Below are 22,502 nucleotides of genomic sequence, written 5' to 3' on the forward strand. Positions count from 1 at the left end.
TTTATGAACAGGTTGTTCTATATTTGTTCACTAAAGGGTTTCTTGCATCTTCCTCTAAAGCATTTAGCACTAGGCATTGAGAGACAGGATACCGGGTTAGATAGGCCCACTGGTCCTATTTGGTATAAGGATTCCTATGTTTTACAAAAGAATTTTACAAAAAAAAGTGAGGTCCCAACCCAAGCTGATTGCACCCTTTAAATTGCAACTGATTACTTTTTTAAATTAACAGCCATGAATATAAATTCAAGTCTGAGTTTCCTCTTAAGGCTTTTCAGAAATTTTACTGAATTATTCTATACCTTGTAATAGTAAATATTCTAAATATATACCCCTTCAAAATTGATTTCACAGAAACAACTCGATATAAAATTCCCCCATGTGAACCTTTATACTGAATCTGGTACTGAAACATCATAAGAGGACTCTTCACAAGACAGAGCATTAGGTCCCTATTACAAGAAAACCCTGGATTTGTCAGCCCATGTTTAGTAACAGCTTTTTAATAATGTCACTTAATTTACCTGCTTATTACTGACTTATGGAGTTACAAACTCTATTGTATATTTTAATTGCTTAATAATGCCTCAAACTTGGCAGAAAATGTTTTATGAACAATTAAGTTGCACTCAATCATTTAAAAAAGTACACAAAACCACTTACTGTGATCGGTGGACATTACTCTTTTTTTTATATTTTGTTTTCATAGACGCATTTGACATCTTGTGGTTTTGTTTTGCCATGTCCTGGCCAGAGGAACCCTTGCGATCTGTTGCATTCCCAGGTTCAGCATTTTCAGGGTTTGAATAATCAATCATATTTGTTCTTTGATTAATCTGAGTAGCTGTCCTCCGTAGAGATTTCGCTGATGCTCTTTTCCCCTCATCAGAGTCTTCTGTATTGCCTATGAAAATCTGTGAAGGTTTTTTAGATCTTGCAGGAGTTTTGATATGTACATTACCAGATGATTCTAGTGAATGTGTGACGTTTTTAGGTTTGGGAGATTTACGGGACTTCTGTAATGCAGAAGTCGGTGATTCCTGTTGCAATGAGGGGGCAAACACTTTGTTTGACTTTAACAGCTCTCTTTCATCCACCTCCTCTATGGGCTCACTTTCAGAACTCTCCTCTGAGATTTGTACCCTGGATTTTCTACTACTGGATTTAAGGGCAGATTTTCTAAGTTTGTTTCTTCGGTTTTCTACCAGTTTTTTAGATGATGCAACTTCTGAAAGTTTCTGTTTAGCAGTTTGTTTCTTGTGGGATGAATGTAGAGCAGTTTTTAAAATGGACTGGGGAGGTTTTGGAAAATTATGATCCTCTTTTGAAGACACAACCTTCTCTTGTGGCTCCTCAGTCAGACTATAAGATCCAAAGGAATCTTCATTAGGTATTTCTGTTGGTTTAGGTTGTTCTGTATCAGAAGTATCTGGGTCTGATCTGGAAATTGAAAAAGTGAATTTTTTGGGCTGTATCTGTTTCAGGGCCGTGGACTTTTCCTTGTTTGGGGTTCTTGTGGATCTTTGTCTATCTGTATGTTTTTTACTTTCTTCTGCCAACATACAAAAATGCACACATTAATTTCCTTTTTTAACACCACAGGAATACCTTTATATATAAAACAATATTATATGATTATTAACTGAAATATCATGAACATAAATTTTTCTCTGGTGGGTGATTTTCACTTAAAGTTCTCAAAGCAGCACTATCTAGTGAATACTCTGTGTACAGTGGTAAATATTCAGTGCACAGTAACTCCTCACTTAACGTTCTCTCACTTAACGTTGTTTCGAAGTTACGTCGCTGCTCCATTAGGGAACATGCTCATTTAAAGTTGTGCAATGCTCCCTTATAACGTCGTTTAGCTGCTTGCTCCGTCCACTGCTTGTAGGATTCTGTGGAAGAGCAGTAACTTTACAAGGGAGCATTACACAAGTTCCTTTTCTCCACCTCCTCCCTCCCAGCGCTTCCCCCGCCACCAAACAGCTCTATGGCCGTGCTTAGGACTTTCTGGGAGGCAGGGAGGAAGTGGGGAAGGGCCATGTCTTCGCTCCTCCCTCTCCCTTCCAGAAAGTCCTAAGAGCTGCCAAACAGCTGTTTGGCAGCGGGGAAGCACTGGGAGGAAGGGGGAGGAGTGGGGACGTGGTGTGCTCCGGGGGACAAAAAGAGGTGGGCCTGGAGCAGAGCGGGGATGGGAAGAGGCAGTCCTGGAGCATCCCCCGGCGAAGTCAGCGCCTGTTCTTCTGGTGGGAAGCTGCTGCTGCGCAAGGTGCTTTTTAGCATCCTTGCCTGCCTCATTGTCTGCAGCGGGCTGTGCCTTTGTGGGGTAATCCAGGGGCACCTCCCAACCACAGTACAGTACACTACTGTACAGCCTTTTGTCTGCCCCCAAAAAATTTCCTTGGAACCTGAGCCCCCACATTTACATTAAATCTTATGGGAAAATTGGATTCGTTAAACATCATTTCACTTAAAGTTGCATTTTTCAGGAACATAACTACATTAAGTGAGGAGTTACTGTACCACATTCCGTTCATCTACTGGGTGTTAATCCCTAATCTAGAAAGATTTGCAGCACCTTTTGTTCTCACACAGCTGCTTCCAAGTCAACTTTATACTGTTCCTGTTAAGTAGCTCTCCCCCGCATTATTCCTCAAATGCTGATTCCCTGAAGACACACCACATATCTCTAGCTCCTTCCCACAAAGATGGGAGTGGATCACAGGTGGTACCACCTTCCTTGGTCCCCACAACAACAGCAAAGCAAGTAATCACTGCTACCTTCCCTGATATCTCCACATGTGGGCAAGAGGGAAATGAGTCACTGTTGCCTCCCTTACTGCCATATACACACACACACCCTCATACTTTCTCAGTTGATCCTTCCATCCCATTCAGGACTCTCCCAACCTGCCTACCAACTGCTGAATAATCACAGACACACTCACGAATAAGGGGACCAACAAAATATTTTCTTATATTCCCCATTCCCTGATTTAACATCCCCTGTAATCAATCAAAACATCCCCAAGGAGATCAGCTCCCAGGAGGAGTACCACCATTCTAAACCAAAGGAAAAAGTCTTCGGTTGTTGACAGATTCAATTAAGAACAGGCAAATCAAGGGCAGAAGGATCTCCCATTAATAAGGAATGTGAGACTACTAGTTTTCTTTTATCATAACAATTAAATTTTCAACATTTGCCTTTGCAAGTATAAAAATCCAAAGAGTCTTTACATCTTGATCTGTTTTGCTAAACATGACTTACCCATGTGAGGGCTGCTTTGCCTTACAGATTTAAGAGCATCTTTCTTTTTGTCAGATAAACCTAGATTTGTATCCGAAGCATTTTGTAACTCGTCTTGTATCCCTTCAGCAATGTCACATGTTTTCATTTTCGACTGTTCCATACGAGTCACTTTAACAGGTACTTCATTCTGTGCCTTCCTATCCTTACGTTTCTTGCTTTCTCGTACAACCGCCTTTTTCCTTTTGGAAGGCTGAGATTTTGGCACAGGCTTTGCTAAGGCCTGTTTCTCTATTTTTTTGTTCTTTTGGGGAATTGAAAACCAGGATGTAAAAGAAAAACCATCCGATTCGTCAATTAAAAACTCACACTCATTTTCCATTCCTAAATCTTTTATGGGAGAAGGTGGTGGTGGTATTGAGGCTGAATACCTAAGGATGAAAATACAAAAAAAGGGTTGTTTTTTCATGTAATTTGGTTCAGCAAATTTAGAAACAGTTTTGTAAACAAATGAGACAAAGTATTAAAGGAAAGATAAATGCCTAGAATGTTTTGGGTTATTTACCAACTATATAATATCTGGGGGGAAAAAAATCACCAGTAATTTGAGCATTGTACTACTATGGACAATATAACAATCCATACAGCAAAATAATTAAAAATGTAACTTGTTTTTCCTGGAACGTTCTTCCATATTTTACACTTGTATGTACAAGATTTTAAGCACCAGTAAACATTTTCTGAAATTGTCTTATACCAACTGGGACTAATAGGCTTCTGTTTTTCATTCCAACTGAAAGGAAGATGATTTAATTCAATTTGAGCTTTCATCTCTGAGCAGCATTCAAATGCTTCAATTTAAAAACCCTCAGAGTTTAATTCTGCAAATCTAACAGTGACTTCACAACATCTGAGCATGTTACAAGGTACTGCTCAAACGACTTTCATCATTCCATCCTGTTTTCTCCCTGCCACTTGACCAAAGGGGGACACAGCCACTTTTTTCCTATCTGTGGCCACCGGATTGTACCTCATCATTAACTCAGACACTTTGGAGAGCCATAACACTGCTCTCACCTGACCCCCATCCCAGCTAACTTCCTCTCCCATTAAGTTAAACTCCCTAGAAAGCATTATTCTACCTCAGGCTAAGTACCATACACCCAACTTCCAGAGAGCTCAGCTCCACCATCGCTCTTAAAAGTCACTCCCACACAGCCTTGACCCAGCATAAATCCACCTCCACCCCACTCAGACACTACTGCTTTTGTATCGAATCCACAAAAAACTAGGAGTGATACACTACTTTGGCACATATAAGCAAGAACAATAAATGTCAAATCATAAAGCTACAAAATTGGTTAGGTTGGTTGGTTAGTTCTAATGCTATCACTTGGACAGCACAGAGGCCACTGAATGCATTGTGCACCTCTATGATATCCTAACCTGAGCCAAATCTGGCATGTTACCATGTAAGATGCCAATGAGGAACAGATGTCTGTTGACACCCACCAGCCATCATGTTCTAGGTTTTCCCAGGGGTCTTTTCGTCCCAGCTTTCATTGGGACAAAGTTGAAGATTATTCTCAGGGAAGTCAGTAGGCATTCAGAGCAGATAACAATACTACCTTAAAGAGCACTGGGCAACCGTTTGGGTGAGCGGAACCTGTTTAGTTAGAAAATGGATCTCTTCATTCGACTTGAATTCATACCCTTTGATGTTTTCGATCGTTCGGAGATGCTTCATCTGAACTGTGTCCAACTTCTTTTCAATCTTGACAGGGAAGGACCATATTTCAGTAAGACAGGTCAGAATACGGACCACCAGCTTCGCCTCTCTACTTAAAAACACTATTCAGTTGGCAAAAGACATTCTTGATAAGGTGCCCCATTACTAACAACACTTTTGCAGTGCAGGTTTCAAGTTTTCTTGATACCATTCATGTTATCAGCAACAGAGCTGAGGTAGGTGAAATCACAGACTATATCAACTGGGTGTTCACCCACCAAGATGCTGGAGCCCGCAGTGTGTTTGAAATTGCTGACTGCTAGAATTTTGGTTTTACCGCCAACTAATTTTCAGGCTGATATTTGCCACTGAGCTTTCCAAGGCTTTAAGTGCCTCAACTAGTTTGTCCGTTGATTTGATGACTAGCGCTATGTCGTTGACAAAATCAAGGTCAGTGAGGTTCTTGTCATCAAGGCATATGCCTAAAATGTATTTACTTAGTTTCTGATCAAGCACAGAGCCTGTAACGGCACTGGAGAGTTCTGGGCAGCAATGTATCCCTGTCAAATGCCTGACCTAATGCAAAAGGTGGGTTTTCCCCTCATTTATAAGAATGTAGCTTGAGGAGTCATCTAGCAGATGGAACATTCTACAGAGCTTTTAAGAAAGGACTGCAAGTTTTCAAGTTCAGCCAAAGCAATACTTTGTCAACAGACTCCAAGGTGGCTTTAATATCCACAAACACAGTGTAAATAAGGCACCTGGATTCTCAAATCTTCTCGATAAAATGGCACAGCATGAAGATTTGCTCCATCATGAAACTGCCAGGATTAAAGCCAATTTGTTATAGTCTTCGCTTGCTCCTCAAAATATCAGCAGCTCAGACCAACAAAACAGAAACAAAATTTTTCCCCAGGACAGACAGAAGAGTAATGCCACAATAGTTACAATAGTCTCATTTGCTGCCTTTACATTTCCAAAGCAGTAAAATAATGCCTTTTTGCCAGTCGGATGGGACAGACTCTGTTCTCCAGATGATACTGAACAGCGTTTGAAGCCAGGACATTTTTAACAGTTCTGCAGGAATTCCAGGTCTCTGCCACCTTATTTCCCCTTAGCCTTCTTTACATCTCTTTGGATTTCATTATTAGTGAATTTGCTAGGATCAAGTTGTGCAGAATGGGTCAACTGAGCAGCAGCCTTCATGTCATTTTAATAGGCAGCAGGTTTTTTAAAATAAAGCATTTCTTCACATAACACACAGTCAACTTGTGGAACTCCTTGCCAGAGGATGTTGTGAAGGCCAAGATTATAATATGGTTCAAAAAAGAACTAGGTAAGTTCCTGGAGGATAGGTCCATCGATGGCTATTAGCAAGGATGGCACAAATGCAAAACCATGCTCTGAAGTGTCCCTAATCTCTGTTTGCCGGAAGCTGGGAATGGGCAACAGAGGATGAATCGCTTGATGATTACCTGTTCTGTTCATTCCCTCTGAAGTACCTGGCATTAGCTACTGTTGGAAGACAGGATTCGGGGCTGGATGGACCATTGGTCTGACCCAGTATGGCCGTTCTTATGTTCTTCTGTCAGGGTCCAAAGAAACTGTGGGTGCATTTAGCAGCTAGCTGAAATGTCATGCACTCTGCCTCTGTACTGATTAGCTGACAAGAACTGGAGTTGACCTCACTGAGTGAATGACCCTTTTTGTCTGCGAGGTCACTCAAGCATTTAAACACAGAGACAATGTTGCTCCTGGTAGCTTTCTCCAGTGCGATGGCTTTGGCTTCCATAAAAGTTTTGCAGTTAGCATGTATTGCTGCTTTTTTTTTTTTAAACAAGTGCCACTTCGCTTACAATACATAACCATATCATCTCTCAAATGACCCGTGTGACACTGGTCAATGATGGTGTGATGTTATTGACATAATCTGGGACCATATAGATCATTGTTGCAACCAAGGTCCTGTAGCGGCACCAAATCTTGTATAAAGTGGGTCAAATAAGGTGCCTAAGACAAGGTTATGGTTTGCTAGTTATGATTATGCTGTCTATATGTGTGTATCATTTTTGTCGTTAAAGTTATGAATGCTCTATACTGTCTGTATTTCAAACTTATGCTGTGCTTCTGGGTGACACCCCAGACAAGTTGGTGTCAGCTCTGCCTAGCCTGCGTGATGGCCCATTAAGGACCATCAGCTATACAACTGACCCATTCAGAGAAGGCAGATACACCTTGCGACTCAGCAAAGTATGCAGGGACTTGCCCATGTGACTCCAAACTTCATTTTGCTGTAATTTTCCACAGTAAGAACAAAGAGGTGTTCTTACGCCTGGAAAAGACTATGAAAGGCTGATGCCTCACCTCCATCTTGTCTTCAATCCTGCTTCTTGCCTGTGGAAGGTCTTTGCTACAACTGGAAACTCTAAATAAAGGACTGATGACCCATCCCAGCAGTGGATGTACTCCAGAGACTTGATTTGAACCTGCAGTTTATTCCATCACTGCTACAAGCCTGAACCAAGAACTTTGCCATTACTGTAAGTAATTGATTCCATTTAACCAATTCTAGCTCTCATCTATATCTTTTTCCTTTTATGAATAAACCTTCAGATTTTGATTCTAAAGGATTGGCAACAGCGTGATTTGTGGGTAAGATCTGATTTGTATATTGGCCTGGGTCTGGGGGCTTGGTCCTTTGGGATTGAGAGAACCTTTTTTCTTTTACTGGGATATTGGTTTTCATAACCATTTGTCCCCATAATGAGTGGCACTGGTGGTGATACTGGGAAAATGGAGTATCTAGGGGAATTGCTTGTGTGACTTGTGGTTAGCCAGTGGGGTAAAACCAAAGTCTTCTCTGTCTGGCTAGTTTGGTTTGCCTTGGTGTGCACAGAAACCCCAGCCTTGGGCTCTAACTGCCCTGATTTAAGCAATTTGTCCTGAATTGGCACACTCAGTTGGGTCCCACCAGAACCAGCATCATTACAGATGGTTAAAGTATTAACAGACCTAGGGCTTGCTGGCTCTTTTTCTGAGACCAATGACAGTCATAGTGACATCAATTCAGCATCAGTATTCTCTGCCAGAGTCTCAAACCTGTTCAAGATTTCAACTGCACAGCAGTTTCAAATGCTACCGATTTTTATGTTAGATAACTCAAATTTTGGTAACCCAAGAATCATAGATGGAAATAAATGTACAAAACAATTACTAAAATCAAATATCAGAGGGGTAGCCGTGTTAGTCTGGATCAGTAAAAGCAGCAAAGAGTCCTGTGGCACCTTACAGACTAACTGATGTATTGGAGCATAAGCTTTCGTGGGTGAATACCCACTTCGTCGCATGCATGTAGTGGAAATTTCCAGAGGCAGGTATAAATATGCAAGCAAGAATCAGGCTAGGGATAACGAGGTTAGTTCAATCAGGGAGAATGAGGCCCTCTTCTAGCAGTTGAGGTGTGAACACCAAGGGAGGAGAAACTCCTTTTGTCGTTTCTTGTTGAAGTCTGGTCCTGAAGTTTTTTTGCTGCAGGATGGCTACCTTTAAATCTGCAATTGTGTGTCCAGGGAGGGTGAAGTCTTCTCCTACAGGTTTTTGTATATTGCCATTCCTAATATCTGATTTGTGTCCATTTATCCTTTTACGTAGGGACTGTCCAGTTTGGCCAATGTACATAGCAGAGGGGCATCGCTGGCACATGATGGCGTAGATTACATTGGTGGACGTGCAGGTGAATGAACCAGCGATGGAGTGGCTGATCTGGTTAGGTCCTGTGATGGTGTTGCTGGTGTAGATATGTGCACAGAGTTGGCATCGAGGTTTGTTGCATGGATTGGTTCCTGAGCTAGAGTTACTATGGTGCGGTGTGTAGTTGCTGGTGAGAACATAATTCAGGTTGGCGGGCTGTCTGTGGGCTAAGACTGGCCTGCCTCCCAAGGCCTGTGAAAGTGATGGATCGTTGCCCAGGTTTCCTTCCCATGGGTCCAGCTGATGAAGATGTCATCAATGTACCATAGGTAGAGAAGGGGTGTAAAGTGGACAAGAGCTGTGGAAGCATTGTTCCAGGTCAGCCATAAAAATGTTGGCATATTGTGGGGCCATGCGGGTGCCCATAGCGGTGCCACTGGTCTGGAGGTATATATATATTGTCACCAAATTTGAAATAATTGTGTGAGGATAAAGTCACAGAGCTCAGTAACCAGTTGTGCTGTGGCATCATCAGGGATACTGTTCCTGACAGCTTGTATTCCATCTGTGTGTGGGATGTTTGTGTACAGAGCCTCTACATCCATAGTGGCTAGGATGGTGTTTTCTGGAAGATCACCAGTGCATTGTAGTTTTCTCAGGAAATCAGTGGTGTCACAGAGATAGCTGGAAGTGCTGGTGGTGTAGGGTCTGAGTAGAGAGTCCACATATCCGGACAGTCCTTCAGTGAGAGTGCCAATGCCCGAGATGATGGGGCGTACAGGATTTCCGGGTTTGTGGATCTTGGGTAGTAGATAGAATAACCCCGGTCGGGGCTCTAAGGATATGTTGGTTTGTTCCTGTGTTAGTGTAGGGAGTGTCCTGAGTAGATGGTGCAGTTTCTTAGTGTATTCCTCAGTGGGATCTGAGGAAATTGGCCTGTAGAATTTGGTATTGGAGAGTTGTCTGACAGCCTCCTTTTGGTAGTCAGACCTCTTCATGATGACAACAGCACCTCCTTTATCAGCCTCTTTGATTATAAAGTCAGGGTTGTTTCTGAGGCTGTGGATGGCATTGCGTTCTGCACGACTTAGGTTATGAGGCAAGTGAGGTTGTTTTTCCACAATTTCTGCCTGTGCACGTCGGCGGAAGAATTCTATGTCATTTCAACCCTCAGGAGGAGTCCATGTGTAATGTCAGAATTACGACTTAGATTCATAGCTTCGGAGGCCAAAAAGGACAACTTTGATCTAGTTTGGGAGCTCAGGTTCAGCTGATTAGCTATCATTACCCCCAAATCTTTTCCAGAATCACTGATGAATGATGAACAGAGTCCCACATCCTGTAAGTATGGCCTACGTAAGTTCTTTGTTCCTAAATGTACATATTTACATTTAGCCACATCAAAACACATATTGTTTGCTTGCACCCTGCTTACGAACAGATCTGGATCGCTCTCTCTCAAAGACCTGTCCTCTTCATTGTTTATCACTCCCCCAATCTGTGTCATCTCAAACTTTATCAGTAATGATTTTATGTTTTCTCCAGGTCATTAATAAAGATGTAAAACAACATAGGACTAAAAATGGAAACACACCTGTTCAGTGATGATTCCCTATTTACAAATACATTTTGTGACCTATCAGTTAGATACCTTTTAATACATTTAATGGATGCCATGTTAATTTTATATTGTCCTAGTTTTTTAATCAAAGTGCCATGCGGTACTAAATCAAACACTTCACTGAAGTCCAAGTATATTACATCAACACCATTACCTTTATCAACGAAACTTGTAATCTCATGAAAAAAGATATCAAGTTAGTTTGATGAGATCTATTTTCCATAAGCACATGTTGATTGGAATTAATTACATTACCCTCCTTTTATTCTTTATTAATATCAAGTCCTGTATCAGCTGCTCCATTATCTTTCCCAGGATCAATGGCAGACTGACAGATCTATCATAACCCAGGTCATCCTATTTGCCCTTTTTTAAATGTTGGCACAGCAATAGCTTTCTTCCAGTCTTCTGGAACTTCCCCAGTGCTCCAAGAATTACTGAAAATCAGCATTAATGGTCCAGTAATCCCCTCAGCCAGCTTTTAAAACTCTTGGATGAAAGTTATCTGGACCTGCTGATTTAAAAATGTGTCTAACTTTAGTAGCTACTGTTTAACACTCTTCTGAGATACAAATGGAAAGAGTGTTATTTATGGAGAGCAACTGCTTTTTCCCCAAATACAGCACAGAAATATTTATTTAACACTTCTGCCTTTTTTGCATTACTGTTGATAATTCTACCATTTCCAACTAGTAATGGACTAATACCATAGTTAGGACTCTTTGTTCCCAATATACTTAAACTCCTTCTTATTGTCCCTAACTCCACTGGCCATAGATTTCTGCTTTGTGCCCCTTTGCTCCCCTTATCAATTTTATACCATTCCTACCTTCTGATTTATATTCACTACTATCAACTTCCCCTTCCTTCCATTTGTTATATATCACACTTTTTATATCTGCCTTCACTTCCCCTCTAAATGTTGTCCATTTTTAAACCACTATGGCCTTTTTCCTCAATTGTGGCTTTTTGGGCACCTTAAAAACACTAACTGCCATTATTTCCAATGATCATTTTTCTGATTATTTTTAGTAATCAGATGGACTGCTCTAATACATCATTCAGTATTGGATAAATTTGTTGCTACAATATTTGAGATTGTGTTAATTACTTGCTAACAATTAAGTTTTACTTCAATGCACCTTTTTTCAACAGTTCCTGTTGTCACAGCCCTTAAGAATGCTGAAGAAAGCGACTTCTTTTCCTGTTCAGAAGGTCCAGTAACACATTTTGCTCTTTCCACTGGAACTATCTGCTCTTCTGTCCTTGCCTGAGGACCTTGTTCTGACCTTCGAACTTCTGTCTGTCTCTTCATCACTGCTAGAGTTGCTTTTTCATCAAGACTTAATCTATATGTAAAAAAATAGTATTTAGATCTGATACGGTTAATCTCTAAATGTACTTTAAGTTTCTTCCTAGATCCTCCTCAGTTTACATGATATTTCTTTAAAAAGTTATGAAAATATATTGTGCTAAGAGCAAACATTCTGTCAAGCAACTTAAAATATAGTTTTGCAGGTGACTATTTTAGCAGCTCTACATTTCTGTTTCTGTGACACTGTGATGTAGAGTCTAACATTAATTTCTTCTACCATGTCTGATAACTTGAAGTGGGTTTGCAAAAACAAATTTGGAAGGAACCAGGGCTCTCCAATACCCACACAAGTCTCATTTGAATCACTACCTCTTGACTTAAATTTTACTGTGAGCACTGAAGATTGCTATACAGTAGAATTTTCAAACATTTCTTCTGTAGATTTAGCAAACGAAGCAACTTACAGGTGTACAGATGTTTCTGCTTCCTCAACAAGAAGAACAGGTGATCCAATGACCTCATAATTATCCTCATCAGTATCAAAGATGCCAGCAGGGCTTTGGCTTGATCTTTCAACATCTTTTAATATACTACTTGCTTTCTTGTTAGAACCAACAGGATTACCAGCATCAAAAAGATCATCTTCACTTGAGCTTGTATCTTCTTTTAATACACACCCCTCTTTTTTGTTAGAGCCAACTATGTTCTCAAGTGCTATAGCTTTCTGATGTGCTTCAGCTGACTGTCCTGTTATAGATATTAAACAGCATTAGTGTTTTCACCTCAAAAAACAGTATAAAAATTCCAAGAAATAATTACCCCCAAAATTTAACAATTAAATGATAGCAGCACCAACCTGAACAGCTGATTGATTTTACTGGTGATGCATCTACAGAGGATGTAGACTTAAACGTCTTCTTCACAGAGTTAAATAAACCTGAATTTAACTGTAATGTTTGACAGTGAACAGCGGGAGAGGTAGAAAAGAAGAAAGTTTGTTATGATACAACAGTAAAAATATTAACAAATATAAATCCTCACATTACATACCTATTTTCTGACCATAATCTTATTTAAAATCATTTAAAAGCAGATTCTCATCACAATTTAATACTTACATTTCCAGTCCTTTAAAAATGCCAGTAAAATGATAAAACATTCAAGTAATTAAACCACTTCAAGCCTCTCACCACGGTTCAATTCTTAGTTCTATAAGATGCTGAGCAAGTTATTTATCCTCTGCATCCATGTAGGCTGATGTAAGTAATGGATTTAAATCACTTTTTTAAAAAAATCACTCACATGAATCACATTGAGGCTTTGTAAAAACTAATTTGAAAATCTGTGCTATTGAAACTTTAGTTTAATATATAATAAACTAAATTATAAATGCTGAGGAAGAGAGGTGTTAATACCACTGCGGATGGAGAATCTTTTGATTTTTACAAAACTGCTATAACCAATTCAAAATACTGAAAATTAAGGCCCTGACCCTGCAAATTTTTAAGCAGGTTTGTAACTTTACTTGAATCATTCCATTGACTTCAGTGGGACTAATCAGGTGTGCAAAATTAGACAATATGCATAAATGACTGCAAAATCAGAAATTAAAATTAGATTGTTTTTAATAAAAAAATTAAGTGCCATAAAATCTTTGTTGGTTTAAAACAAAACTGCTTCACAATGAAAATACAATATATTAAATAAATTTTAATACATTAACAAAGTTATTGTGAACTTTTTAAAATACAGGCCAAAATTTTTAAAAATTGGAGTCTAAAGTTAAGCTACTAAGGGTGGGATTTTCAAAAGCACCTGGGTACCTTAAAAGTAAAAGTCCCAATGACTTCAAAATACAAATCATGATGGACTATTACTGCCTGGTCAAAGCATTTCAGTTTTATTGATTTGTGGAAGTTAAATGTATCAGAAGGTGTTATTGGGTGCAAATATAGGACGGGCTATTCGCTTATCAATTTTTTGCTTGAGTTTGTATTATTCTCACAGTCAAAATGTTAAGTGGAGCTAACTTGTCTTTTTCAGCATAGATAAGCTTGTTAAGTGTGAAATTTCTTAGTACAAAAAAAAACCTGTGTAAAATTTGAAACTCCCCTAAGGAGCAAGAAGCTAATTAAAGTGTAACATCTACTTTAGTAATTTAGTAAGACTATAAAAAGGGAAGTGCTAACATATAAATAAAATGTCTTAAATTTGAAAAAAATGTAATTAAAGATCATGATTTAAACAAAATTTTATTACTGATTTTTTTTAAAGTCATGATTATTACCAACCCTGCTATGCACCCCAGGTCTTCAGGAGTAAAATAAGGGATACCTCCTGTCACGGTTCCTTCCCCACTCTGAACTCTGGGGTACAGATGTGGGGACCCGCATTCAAGACCCCCTAAGCTTATTTCTACCAGCTTAGGTTAAAAACTTCCCCAAGGCACAAAATCTTTGCCCTTGGACTAGGGTATGCTGCCACCACCAAGCGCTTTAACAAAGAACCGGGGAAAAGGACCACTTGGAGTTCCTCTTCCCCCAGCTATTCCCCCCCCTCCCCAAGCCCTTACACCCCCTTTCCTGGGGAGGCTTGAGAATCAACAAGTTAGGCACAGACCAGCTTGGGTTTCTTAGGACCCTAAAAACCCAATCAGATTCTTAAAAAAAACAGAACTTTACTAGAAGAACAAAACGAAGATAAAAGAAACACTTTAAGATTAGAATGGAAGATAATCTCACAGGCAGTCAGATTCAAAACAGAGAATCCCTCTAGGCAAAACCTTAAGTTACAAAAAGACACAAAAACAGGAATACACATTCCCTCCAGCACAGCAAATTTACAAGCCAAACCCAAGAAAACCTAATGCATTTTCTAGCTAGATTACTTACTAACTTTACAGGAGTTGGAGGGCTTGCATCCTTGATCTGTTCCCGGCAAAGGTATCACACAGACAGACAAAAGCCTTTTCCCCCTCTCCAGATTTGAAAGTATCGTGTCCCCTCATTGGTCATTTTGGGTCAGGTGCCAGCGAGGTTACCTTAGCTTCTTAACCCTTTACAGATTAAAGGATTTTGCCTCTGGCCAGGAGGGATTTTATAGCACTATACACAGAAAGGTGGCTACCCTTCTCTTTATATTTATGACACCTCCTTAATCAGTGGTGTTGTGAGGATAAACTGATTAATACCTGTAAAGCAACTGGATAGGATGCTGATAGGGGCCATATAAACATCTTAGCAGACCACACACATACAGAAGCACTTGTTCTGATAAATATAGGACCCCTACAATGAGCTGTCTCCGTTGAAAACCTGAAATATGCACAATATTGGTAACAAACGATGGGTATGCCTACACTGGAATAAAAAAACCCAGGGCACTGAGTCTCACAGTCAGGTCAATTGACTTAGGCTTGCGATGCTTGGGCTGCAGGGCTAAAATTTGCAGTGTAGACATTCAGGCTCAGGCTAGAGCCCAGGCTCCGAGACCCACCCTCCTCGCAGGGTTTCAGAGCCTAGACTTGAGCCTGAACATCTAGACTGCAATTTTATGGCCTACAGACCAAGCTCCATGAGCCCGTGTCACCTGATGCGAGCTGGCTGCGGGACTTTTATTGCAGTATAGACGTACCCCAAGAGACTGCAGCTTGACCCCTTTGTAGCAGAGACTACTCAGACAGGTGCAATCACAGGGCCAAGACTTTCTGTTTCTACGAAGCCAGCTAGAAAGTGAACTACTCTACCTCTTACAAACAACTGAAGATTATGAGCTAACAAGCGCCTTTTATACAAGCATCATCCTTCAATGCCTCAATTATACTACTTCCATTTGATTGCTGGGAAGAACAACACAAAGAAAGATCTAATAAACACAATTGTATTCTTTTGCATTAGGGTGCAAGCTAGCCCTACCAACCAGCAGTGGGTAACCAAGCAATCATTCATTGCTTTTTGCAGCAGTGGGAGTTTTAATTGTAAAAAGTTTAGTGGGACCAACAGCTGAAGCTGGAAGGGTGACAAGAGAAGCAGAAGTTCAAGGGAAATTTGAACCTGAAAGATTACCAGAGAAAGTTATCAGGAATGAAAGCTGGGTAAACTATTATGAGAAAAAGGATGGAGCAGGGAGATAGAGAATATGCCCAAATTGTTTTACGATGACAACTGAGGGAAATAATGTTATCAACCGTTACAGCAGAGCAGCGGTTCTCAAACTGTGGGTTGGGACCCCCTTTGAATGTGGTCGCCAGGGCTAGCTTAGACTTGCTGGGGCCCAGGGTTGAATCACGAGCCCCACTGCCCAGGGGCAAAGCCAAAGCCCGAGGGCTTCAGCTCTGTGCAGCAGGGTTCAGGTTGCAGGCACCATGCCTGGGGCTGAAGGCCTTGAGGTGCACCTTTGGCCCCCGCCCAGAGCGGTGAGGCTCAGGCTTTGCTGCCCCCCCCCCCCACACACACACACCCAGGGCAGTAGGGCTTGGGTTGGCTTAGGCTTCGGTCCCCCCTCCTGGAGTCATGTAGTAATTTTTGTTGTCAGAAGAGGGTCACGGTGCAATGAAGTTTGAGAACCCCTGCAATAGAGGGCTAAATTATGCCACAAATGTAAAGAAAATGTACAGACTGTATACATCAAGAGGTGCATGTATAAAACTGTCCAATGTGGAACAAATACACACTGAAGGGAAACTGTTCCCCACACCAAACAGTTACATTGTTAATATAACTAACTTACCTCTTTGCTCAGTAATAAATCCTCCTTTTGCTTAAAAATGACAGGGGTTGAGCAATGTGTTATGCTTGGAGAATTTATTGTAGAATCACTAACACAATCTAAAAAGAAAAAACTAAATGTAACAAGATGAATGGAATAGTACATAGCTTGCATGTTTTAAAAAATATGATTTACTCAGAATTTGAGAGGAAAAAATCCAGTCAACAGGGAAAGATATAGTTTATGTAACAGGTTATAGTGCAGTTTCCACGTATTTTTAGAAAGATCATTGCATTTTTTTGCATTACGCTATAAACATGCTACATGAAAAATCAAACTGCTTATACAACTACGCCTTTTCCACTACGTGAGATTAAGGAGAGTGTTACGACTTGCTCATAAAAAGATAAATCAAAGATAAAAATTACAGACAAAAGTTAAAAGCTTACTTTCAAAACAATCTCGTATAATTTTCAGTACATTTTGGCCTGGCTGTACATTAATCTGTTGTTTTCTAGAGGGAAGAAGGAAAAAAATACATTGAAAGAATCATTTGCAGTAAAAAGTTACCCACTTAAAATTTGTACGTAGCCTGTTTATCTCAGCATATGCAGCAGCAAGCACTATGCTCAACATTACGTAATGGTTGACAGTGTCAACGCTATTTCCATTAGTTCATAACTTCCTGTAAACTTTTCATTTACCATGCTTAACTTTCTGCATGGAGTGTTTTGGTTGGTTTTTTTGTCTTGGGTTGTGTTTTTTTTAAATTCAAGGGAAAACAGCTCAACCAATGTTGACTGTGAGCGGAGTGAAGGAATGTCTTCTTCCCATAGAACAAAATTTACAACTTTTTTCCTAAACTGCCATACAGGTAAAACAGTTTGAAAATGAGAGGTGAAATCTGGCATGAGAGCAGCCCTCATTGGGTATCACTGCCTAGAGGACAGGAACAAATTGTTTTTCCAAAATGAATATGTCACAAGTTTTTAAAAATCAGATATTAGGCAAGTAGGGTAGATTTTTTCACTAAGGTAAGAAAGTGTGCACCTAAAAGTGGACTCCCAGCATATACATGTGGGACTTAAATGCATAGTACAATAACAAAATGTATTACTGCGAATTAGCAGGGACAACTACAAAGAGGGAAATGGCTCCTGCCGAAACTAAGGTGTGAAGGGGCTGAATAAGGTCCCCAGTGGAACTTGCAGTGGAGGAATAGATTGAGGAACAACTCCTGAAAACTGTTAAGGTGCACAAAGGCCAATGAAGTATACCTGAAAATTCTGTAAGGGGCTTTACCCAGTAGACTAGCTATGGTGAGAGCAAGAGAGGGCTTCCTACTGCCTACAATGCGTTAGGCCATTTCTGTGGTGCCTAGCCAAATATTTCCAGTTGTGAAACTGAAAAAGCTAGGTTGGAAACACTATAGTTGCATGGTGTAAACACTCAGAAGTTGGAAAAGCCAAAGTTAAGATTGCAAGAACAACCTCGTAGTGCAGTTCTACTCATTGACATTTGTCACTGTTAAAAACAAAATTAAAATAACTTTCATTAATTTTTAGGCATCCCCTATTGTCTTTTTCCTTTCTGCAGGCAAAAGCCAACCTGCCCACCCTATGAGTCCTGCATCAGCTAGGAAGGAGTCATCAGGGATCGCAGCAACTAACTGAACCAGGGGTGGCAGCCCTAAGGTGTGGGAAGGAAAGGAAAAAAGGAGCACTTCCGGCTACCTCCCACCTCTTCCTCATACACACATAAGTCTAATTTAACTTCAGGATGGAACATTGCCTTTTCCCTCAGAGGGGAAACAGCAGGGATTAACAGAAGGATTTTTCCCCCTGAACCATAGGAAGCAGGAGTCAGATGAGGGAATTAGGAGAAAAACATGCAACTTTCAGGAAAAAATGGGAGGGTCAGCTGGTGGGGGTGCAGATGAGACTGCACAATTGTAACCCCATCCGCATTTGGAAGCTAGGATAGACAAGGGAACGGAAACAGAAATTTCCCCCCATCAAGTAAAAATCAGTGAAAGCACAGCAGGTCTGTCCCTGAAGTGAGCACTGAGCTTCCTGCTCCAGAACTGCCAGCATCCACCCCCTTCCAATAGCACTTTGACAAATAGCTTGGTAAGAGACGCCTGCAAGTCCTCCACCCTCACCACCAAGACCTCTATCCAACCTGGGGTGGCTGAAATCAATGCTCCGAAAAGATCCTGGGGCCAGAGAAGGGAGTATCAACAGGCCCTACCTTCACTCACCCTCTTACCCAGAGGCAAATCAAAGAGTTTCTGGATGGGGTACTGTAGTAGCTAAGAAGCAAAAAGCAAGATTAAGGTTATGTACACAACCTAAACACTGGCATTAACTGACTTCTGAGTGACCAACCATGCACTCACTTGTCCATGTCCACCTTCGAATACTCTGTTTAACTGACGATTGCTCAACTGTCCATGACATCCAAGAGGGGGGGAAAATGAGATGCTTTCAGTATCACTACTTTAGTATTTAAAATCTTAACTTCCACATAGCCACATCACAAAAATAAAAGCAAAACACAAAGCAAATTTGATAACCAATTTAAAGGGATATAGCTGATAGACTGCAGTTATGATATTAACCTACTGATATAAACCAACATAACTTTCACAAGTGGTCAGTATCTAAGAATTAAAATTTAAAATGCAAGCACAAATTAATTACCCTTCTCCGTTGCAGAATCTTGCTCTGTAGTCATTTTTTAAATGATTCTGTTAAAAAACAAAAGTCAATTTCTTATTATCAAACATGATACTTCTCGAAAAAGAAAAGAAATTGAAATTATTTAACTAATTCTTGTTCCCTGAGTACATCAGTCCAGAGGATTCCCAGGCTTTGGTTTTGTGCTGGTGTGAAAGCATCCCTTAGCTGATGCTTTTTGGCCCTCTACAGTACTGGTAGCTGTACCCACACTTGGGGATACATGTATACCAATAGCCAGTAACTCAGCTTACCTCTAAAATAGGGGTGTAAAGCATCCAGACAGCATGATTTAATTACATGACACACATGACATTCAGGTTCTCCAGAATCTAAGCTTTCATTTTAAAAAAAACTTTCTAGTCATCATGACTGCAGACATAATTTTTCTAAATGAACAATGAATGTTTTCTAAATGAACAATGTCTCCCTGAGTCTATAGACGGCATGAAACAATGACTCAAACGGGTGAACTCCCATGTCTTCTATCGATCTGATTGGAGCATCATCTTAATGTTGGCACTGAAGTGTCATTTAAATAGTTTAATCCAGAAGGTCCCAAAAGTGTGGGGTGCATCTCCCTAAGGGGGCAAAGAGACCATTCAGACGAGCGCAGCAAGCCAGCCCCAGCTCCCGGCCCCGCACCCAGTCCTGCTCCCCACCTCGGGCCACAGCTGCATTCCCAGCCAGGACAGGGAAGAGAAAGAGCCTGGCTTCTTCACAACGCCTGTCGGGCCAGGTCAGGAGACAGGGGAAATAGGGAAACAGACAACATGGGACTGCTGGGGGAGTCACAAACAGGGGCTCATAAGGGCTAGTGGGGGAGGGCAGACTGGGGAAGGGGGATGAATGGGAGTGGAGGCGCAGGGCCATGCGGAGGGAGGAGGTGCAGGGCCACATGGGCAGAGTGGTAGGGGGTGCAGTGCTACAGGGGGATGGCTGTGCGTGGGCACAGATGCACATGAGGACAGCGGATGCAGGGACACGGGGAGATATGGGGAGGGGACTGGCTGAGGGGGTGCAGAGATACGGGGGGGAAGGAGGATGGCAGAGACACATGGGGACAGGGGCAGATGTGCCTGACTGAAGGGAGAGACTAGGAGTCAGCCAGGATCTGCCTGGGGATACTCCGCAATAATCCCTCCCAGCCCCCCTCAAAAACCTGTTCCATATTTTTCCCACCCATACCCAACAACACTTCAAGTTCATACCCAGGCTCCTTCCCAGCAATTACTTCTCTCTCCCTCAGCTCCTCCGTTACCCCTGACTCCTCCAAGCCTTTGCACTTCTTCTGCGGGGTGCAGGAAACACAGTTTTATACTGTAGTTTAAATGAATTATTACTCAGAGTTCTGTATTAATATGCCCAGGAAGGAATCTATTTGTCAAAAAACATTTCCTGAATCTTTTTTGTTCTCTGTATTGTTACATTCTTGCTGACAAGTATTTTGAAATAAATTACCAAAATAATTGAAATTGGTGTGATTATATTGTATTATTTTGACAAATAAAATAAGCAGAATTTTGCAGAATTTTAAAATACTGTGTGGAGAAGTTTTAATTTTTTGGTGCAGAATTCCCCCAGGAGTATTTAGTGGATGGAATGGAGAAGGGGAGAGGATGCTCATTGGGCTGGGAACTAAGAGTTGCTGAAGAGAAAAGAACAGGAAAGACTCTCAAACTGGGAAGGAAGAGAGAAACAGGGAAATGAAGATGGGGAAGAAACAGAAACAAAAGGTAGAAATAGCAGTGGGTTTAAAGGGGAGCTTATTTTCTCACTGACAATTAATGCAACAATAAAGCACTGAACAAATACAATATTCTTCTCTCAAGCTGTATAAATCTCCTGCTGGCATCAGTGAATTCTACTGTGTATTCCACGGTGAATTCTACTGTGGAGAATCCTGAATCTATACCATAATTAAACAGAATTCAACCCTCTCCTCCAAGTGAATCTGGCACCCTGCTCTGGAACCTTCCTACCTAGGTCCTTTTTAAGCAAGAATCAATGGCTACAAACAGTATTTCAATACGGTTCTTCCGGTCAGAGAGGTAACCCCCTCCCCCGCCCCCAAAAAGGGGGTTGACGGCTTTGTTCCACTAATAAGTCCTTGGTGTTTTTAACCCTGAGCTTGTAACATTGCTAGGATGGGCATGCAGGAGACTGAAGAAAATTGCCAGAATATTCCTATGATTAACACCACATAGGTATATTGTCATGACTCTGGTCCTGCAGTTCTTCTGCGTTGTCTTTGGCACTATTTGTATTCAGTCATTGCCATTAGATTTTAAGTCTTAAGGCAGAGTAGTCAGAGGCTGCTTGAGATGACAAGCTACTTCATCAAAGGTAGCAACAATGGTATATTAAGAGAGCTATTGGATATTTCACTACCTCAGAGCACTTAGGTTGGAGCTGTCACTGCTTTACGAGAGCGCCTCTTCTTGGTCACACACCAGCCTGTCGATAAATCTTGTATCTAGCCCCACTTCTAAGAGCTGCAACAATGTTACCCATTGCCCAGTCCCTAGAACCAGGAGGGGCCCCCTCAATGTTTAATGTTCCACAGTTACAGAGTCATGTTAACACCTTGATTCCATCTAAATTAACACAAGTCCCTTCCCCTGGATCAGCCTCTTCAGGTGATCCAACACACTTACCAGGTCACTTTATTGATAGGCGCTCTCTCCTCTGACAAGCCAGTTCTCCTGGACAGTAGTCAGCCAATTGTTTAGAATGATTCATGTCAATGGGAGAGCACTTAAATCAAGAACCATCTATTATTAGCCCTTTGCCGTCAACCTTTGGAATTTAAGTCCAGCATGGAGGTAACAGGACAACAGACAAGGTAAAAAACACATCATAAATGGAGTCTGCAAACTGACAGATACATATAAAAAGACCCCAACATCAAAAAGAATTAATAGATTGCACATACGGATCCCCCAAACTGTCACAGGAACAAAGCCCCAATGCTAATGCACAAAAAACTATTCAAACAAGAGATTTTTAGCTTGTATGAAGATACAAACTGTTTCAAGACAAGCTTCAAAATGGCACTGCTGGGATTATGCCAACCTGAGTAATGTTACTGCAGAGTATCCAAGCACTCAGCAGAGAAATTACAGGTTTGTGCTTTGAGGTAGACAACTTTGAAAACAGTTTAGATCAGCCTCAGGACAGCTTTTAGCAGAGTGTCTCTCGGGGGACCTAAGATAGAATTTCAGGTATTCCTGTCTCAACCTAATGGGGTCCTTGATAACATCTTCTGGCACATCCAACACTCAGCATCACACTGTACTAGACTCCCAAGCAATGAATAGAGCTCTCAAGCCTAGGGGTGACTGAATGCGAAACTGCACTCAGTGGACACTTTAATGCCTCTGAACTTCCATTCTTCCACCAGCTAAACAGGAACAAGGATGACATCCTGTGAAGAAATAACCAAAGCAGCC

The 22,502-nt window shown here is 41.1% G+C and overlaps 1 protein-coding gene across 11 annotated transcripts in view; it reads right to left on the reverse strand.

Moving 5' to 3' along the window:
- Positions 1-22,502, reverse strand: part of CENPC (centromere protein C) — a 69,301-nt gene that overhangs the window by 41,624 nt on the left and 5,175 nt on the right. For 4 of the 11 annotated variants that reach the window (XM_037896592.2, XM_043545311.1, XM_043545310.1 and 1 more), the window contains 8 exons: positions 19,015-19,061; positions 16,762-16,826; positions 16,334-16,431; positions 12,462-12,552; positions 12,070-12,352; positions 11,433-11,639; positions 3,272-3,681; positions 664-1,552 (listed from right to left, as the gene is read on the reverse strand). In XM_037896592.2, the coding sequence (XP_037752520.1) occupies positions 664-1,552; positions 3,272-3,681; positions 11,433-11,639; positions 12,070-12,352; positions 12,462-12,552; positions 16,334-16,431; positions 16,762-16,826; positions 19,015-19,061 (2,090 nt within the window). Of the gene's footprint in view, positions 1-663; positions 1,553-3,271; positions 3,682-11,432; positions 11,640-12,069; positions 12,353-12,461; positions 12,553-16,333; positions 16,432-16,761; positions 16,827-19,014; positions 19,062-19,304; positions 19,581-22,502 lie in introns of those variants that run through there. The other 7 variants (XR_006290358.1, XM_043545309.1, XM_043545308.1 and 4 more) reach the window with 5 other exon arrangements.

The sequence above is a fragment of the Chelonia mydas genome, chromosome 4 (assembly GCF_015237465.2).
Source record: "Chelonia mydas isolate rCheMyd1 chromosome 4, rCheMyd1.pri.v2, whole genome shotgun sequence".
Taxonomy (NCBI): domain Eukaryota; kingdom Metazoa; phylum Chordata; order Testudines; family Cheloniidae; genus Chelonia; species Chelonia mydas.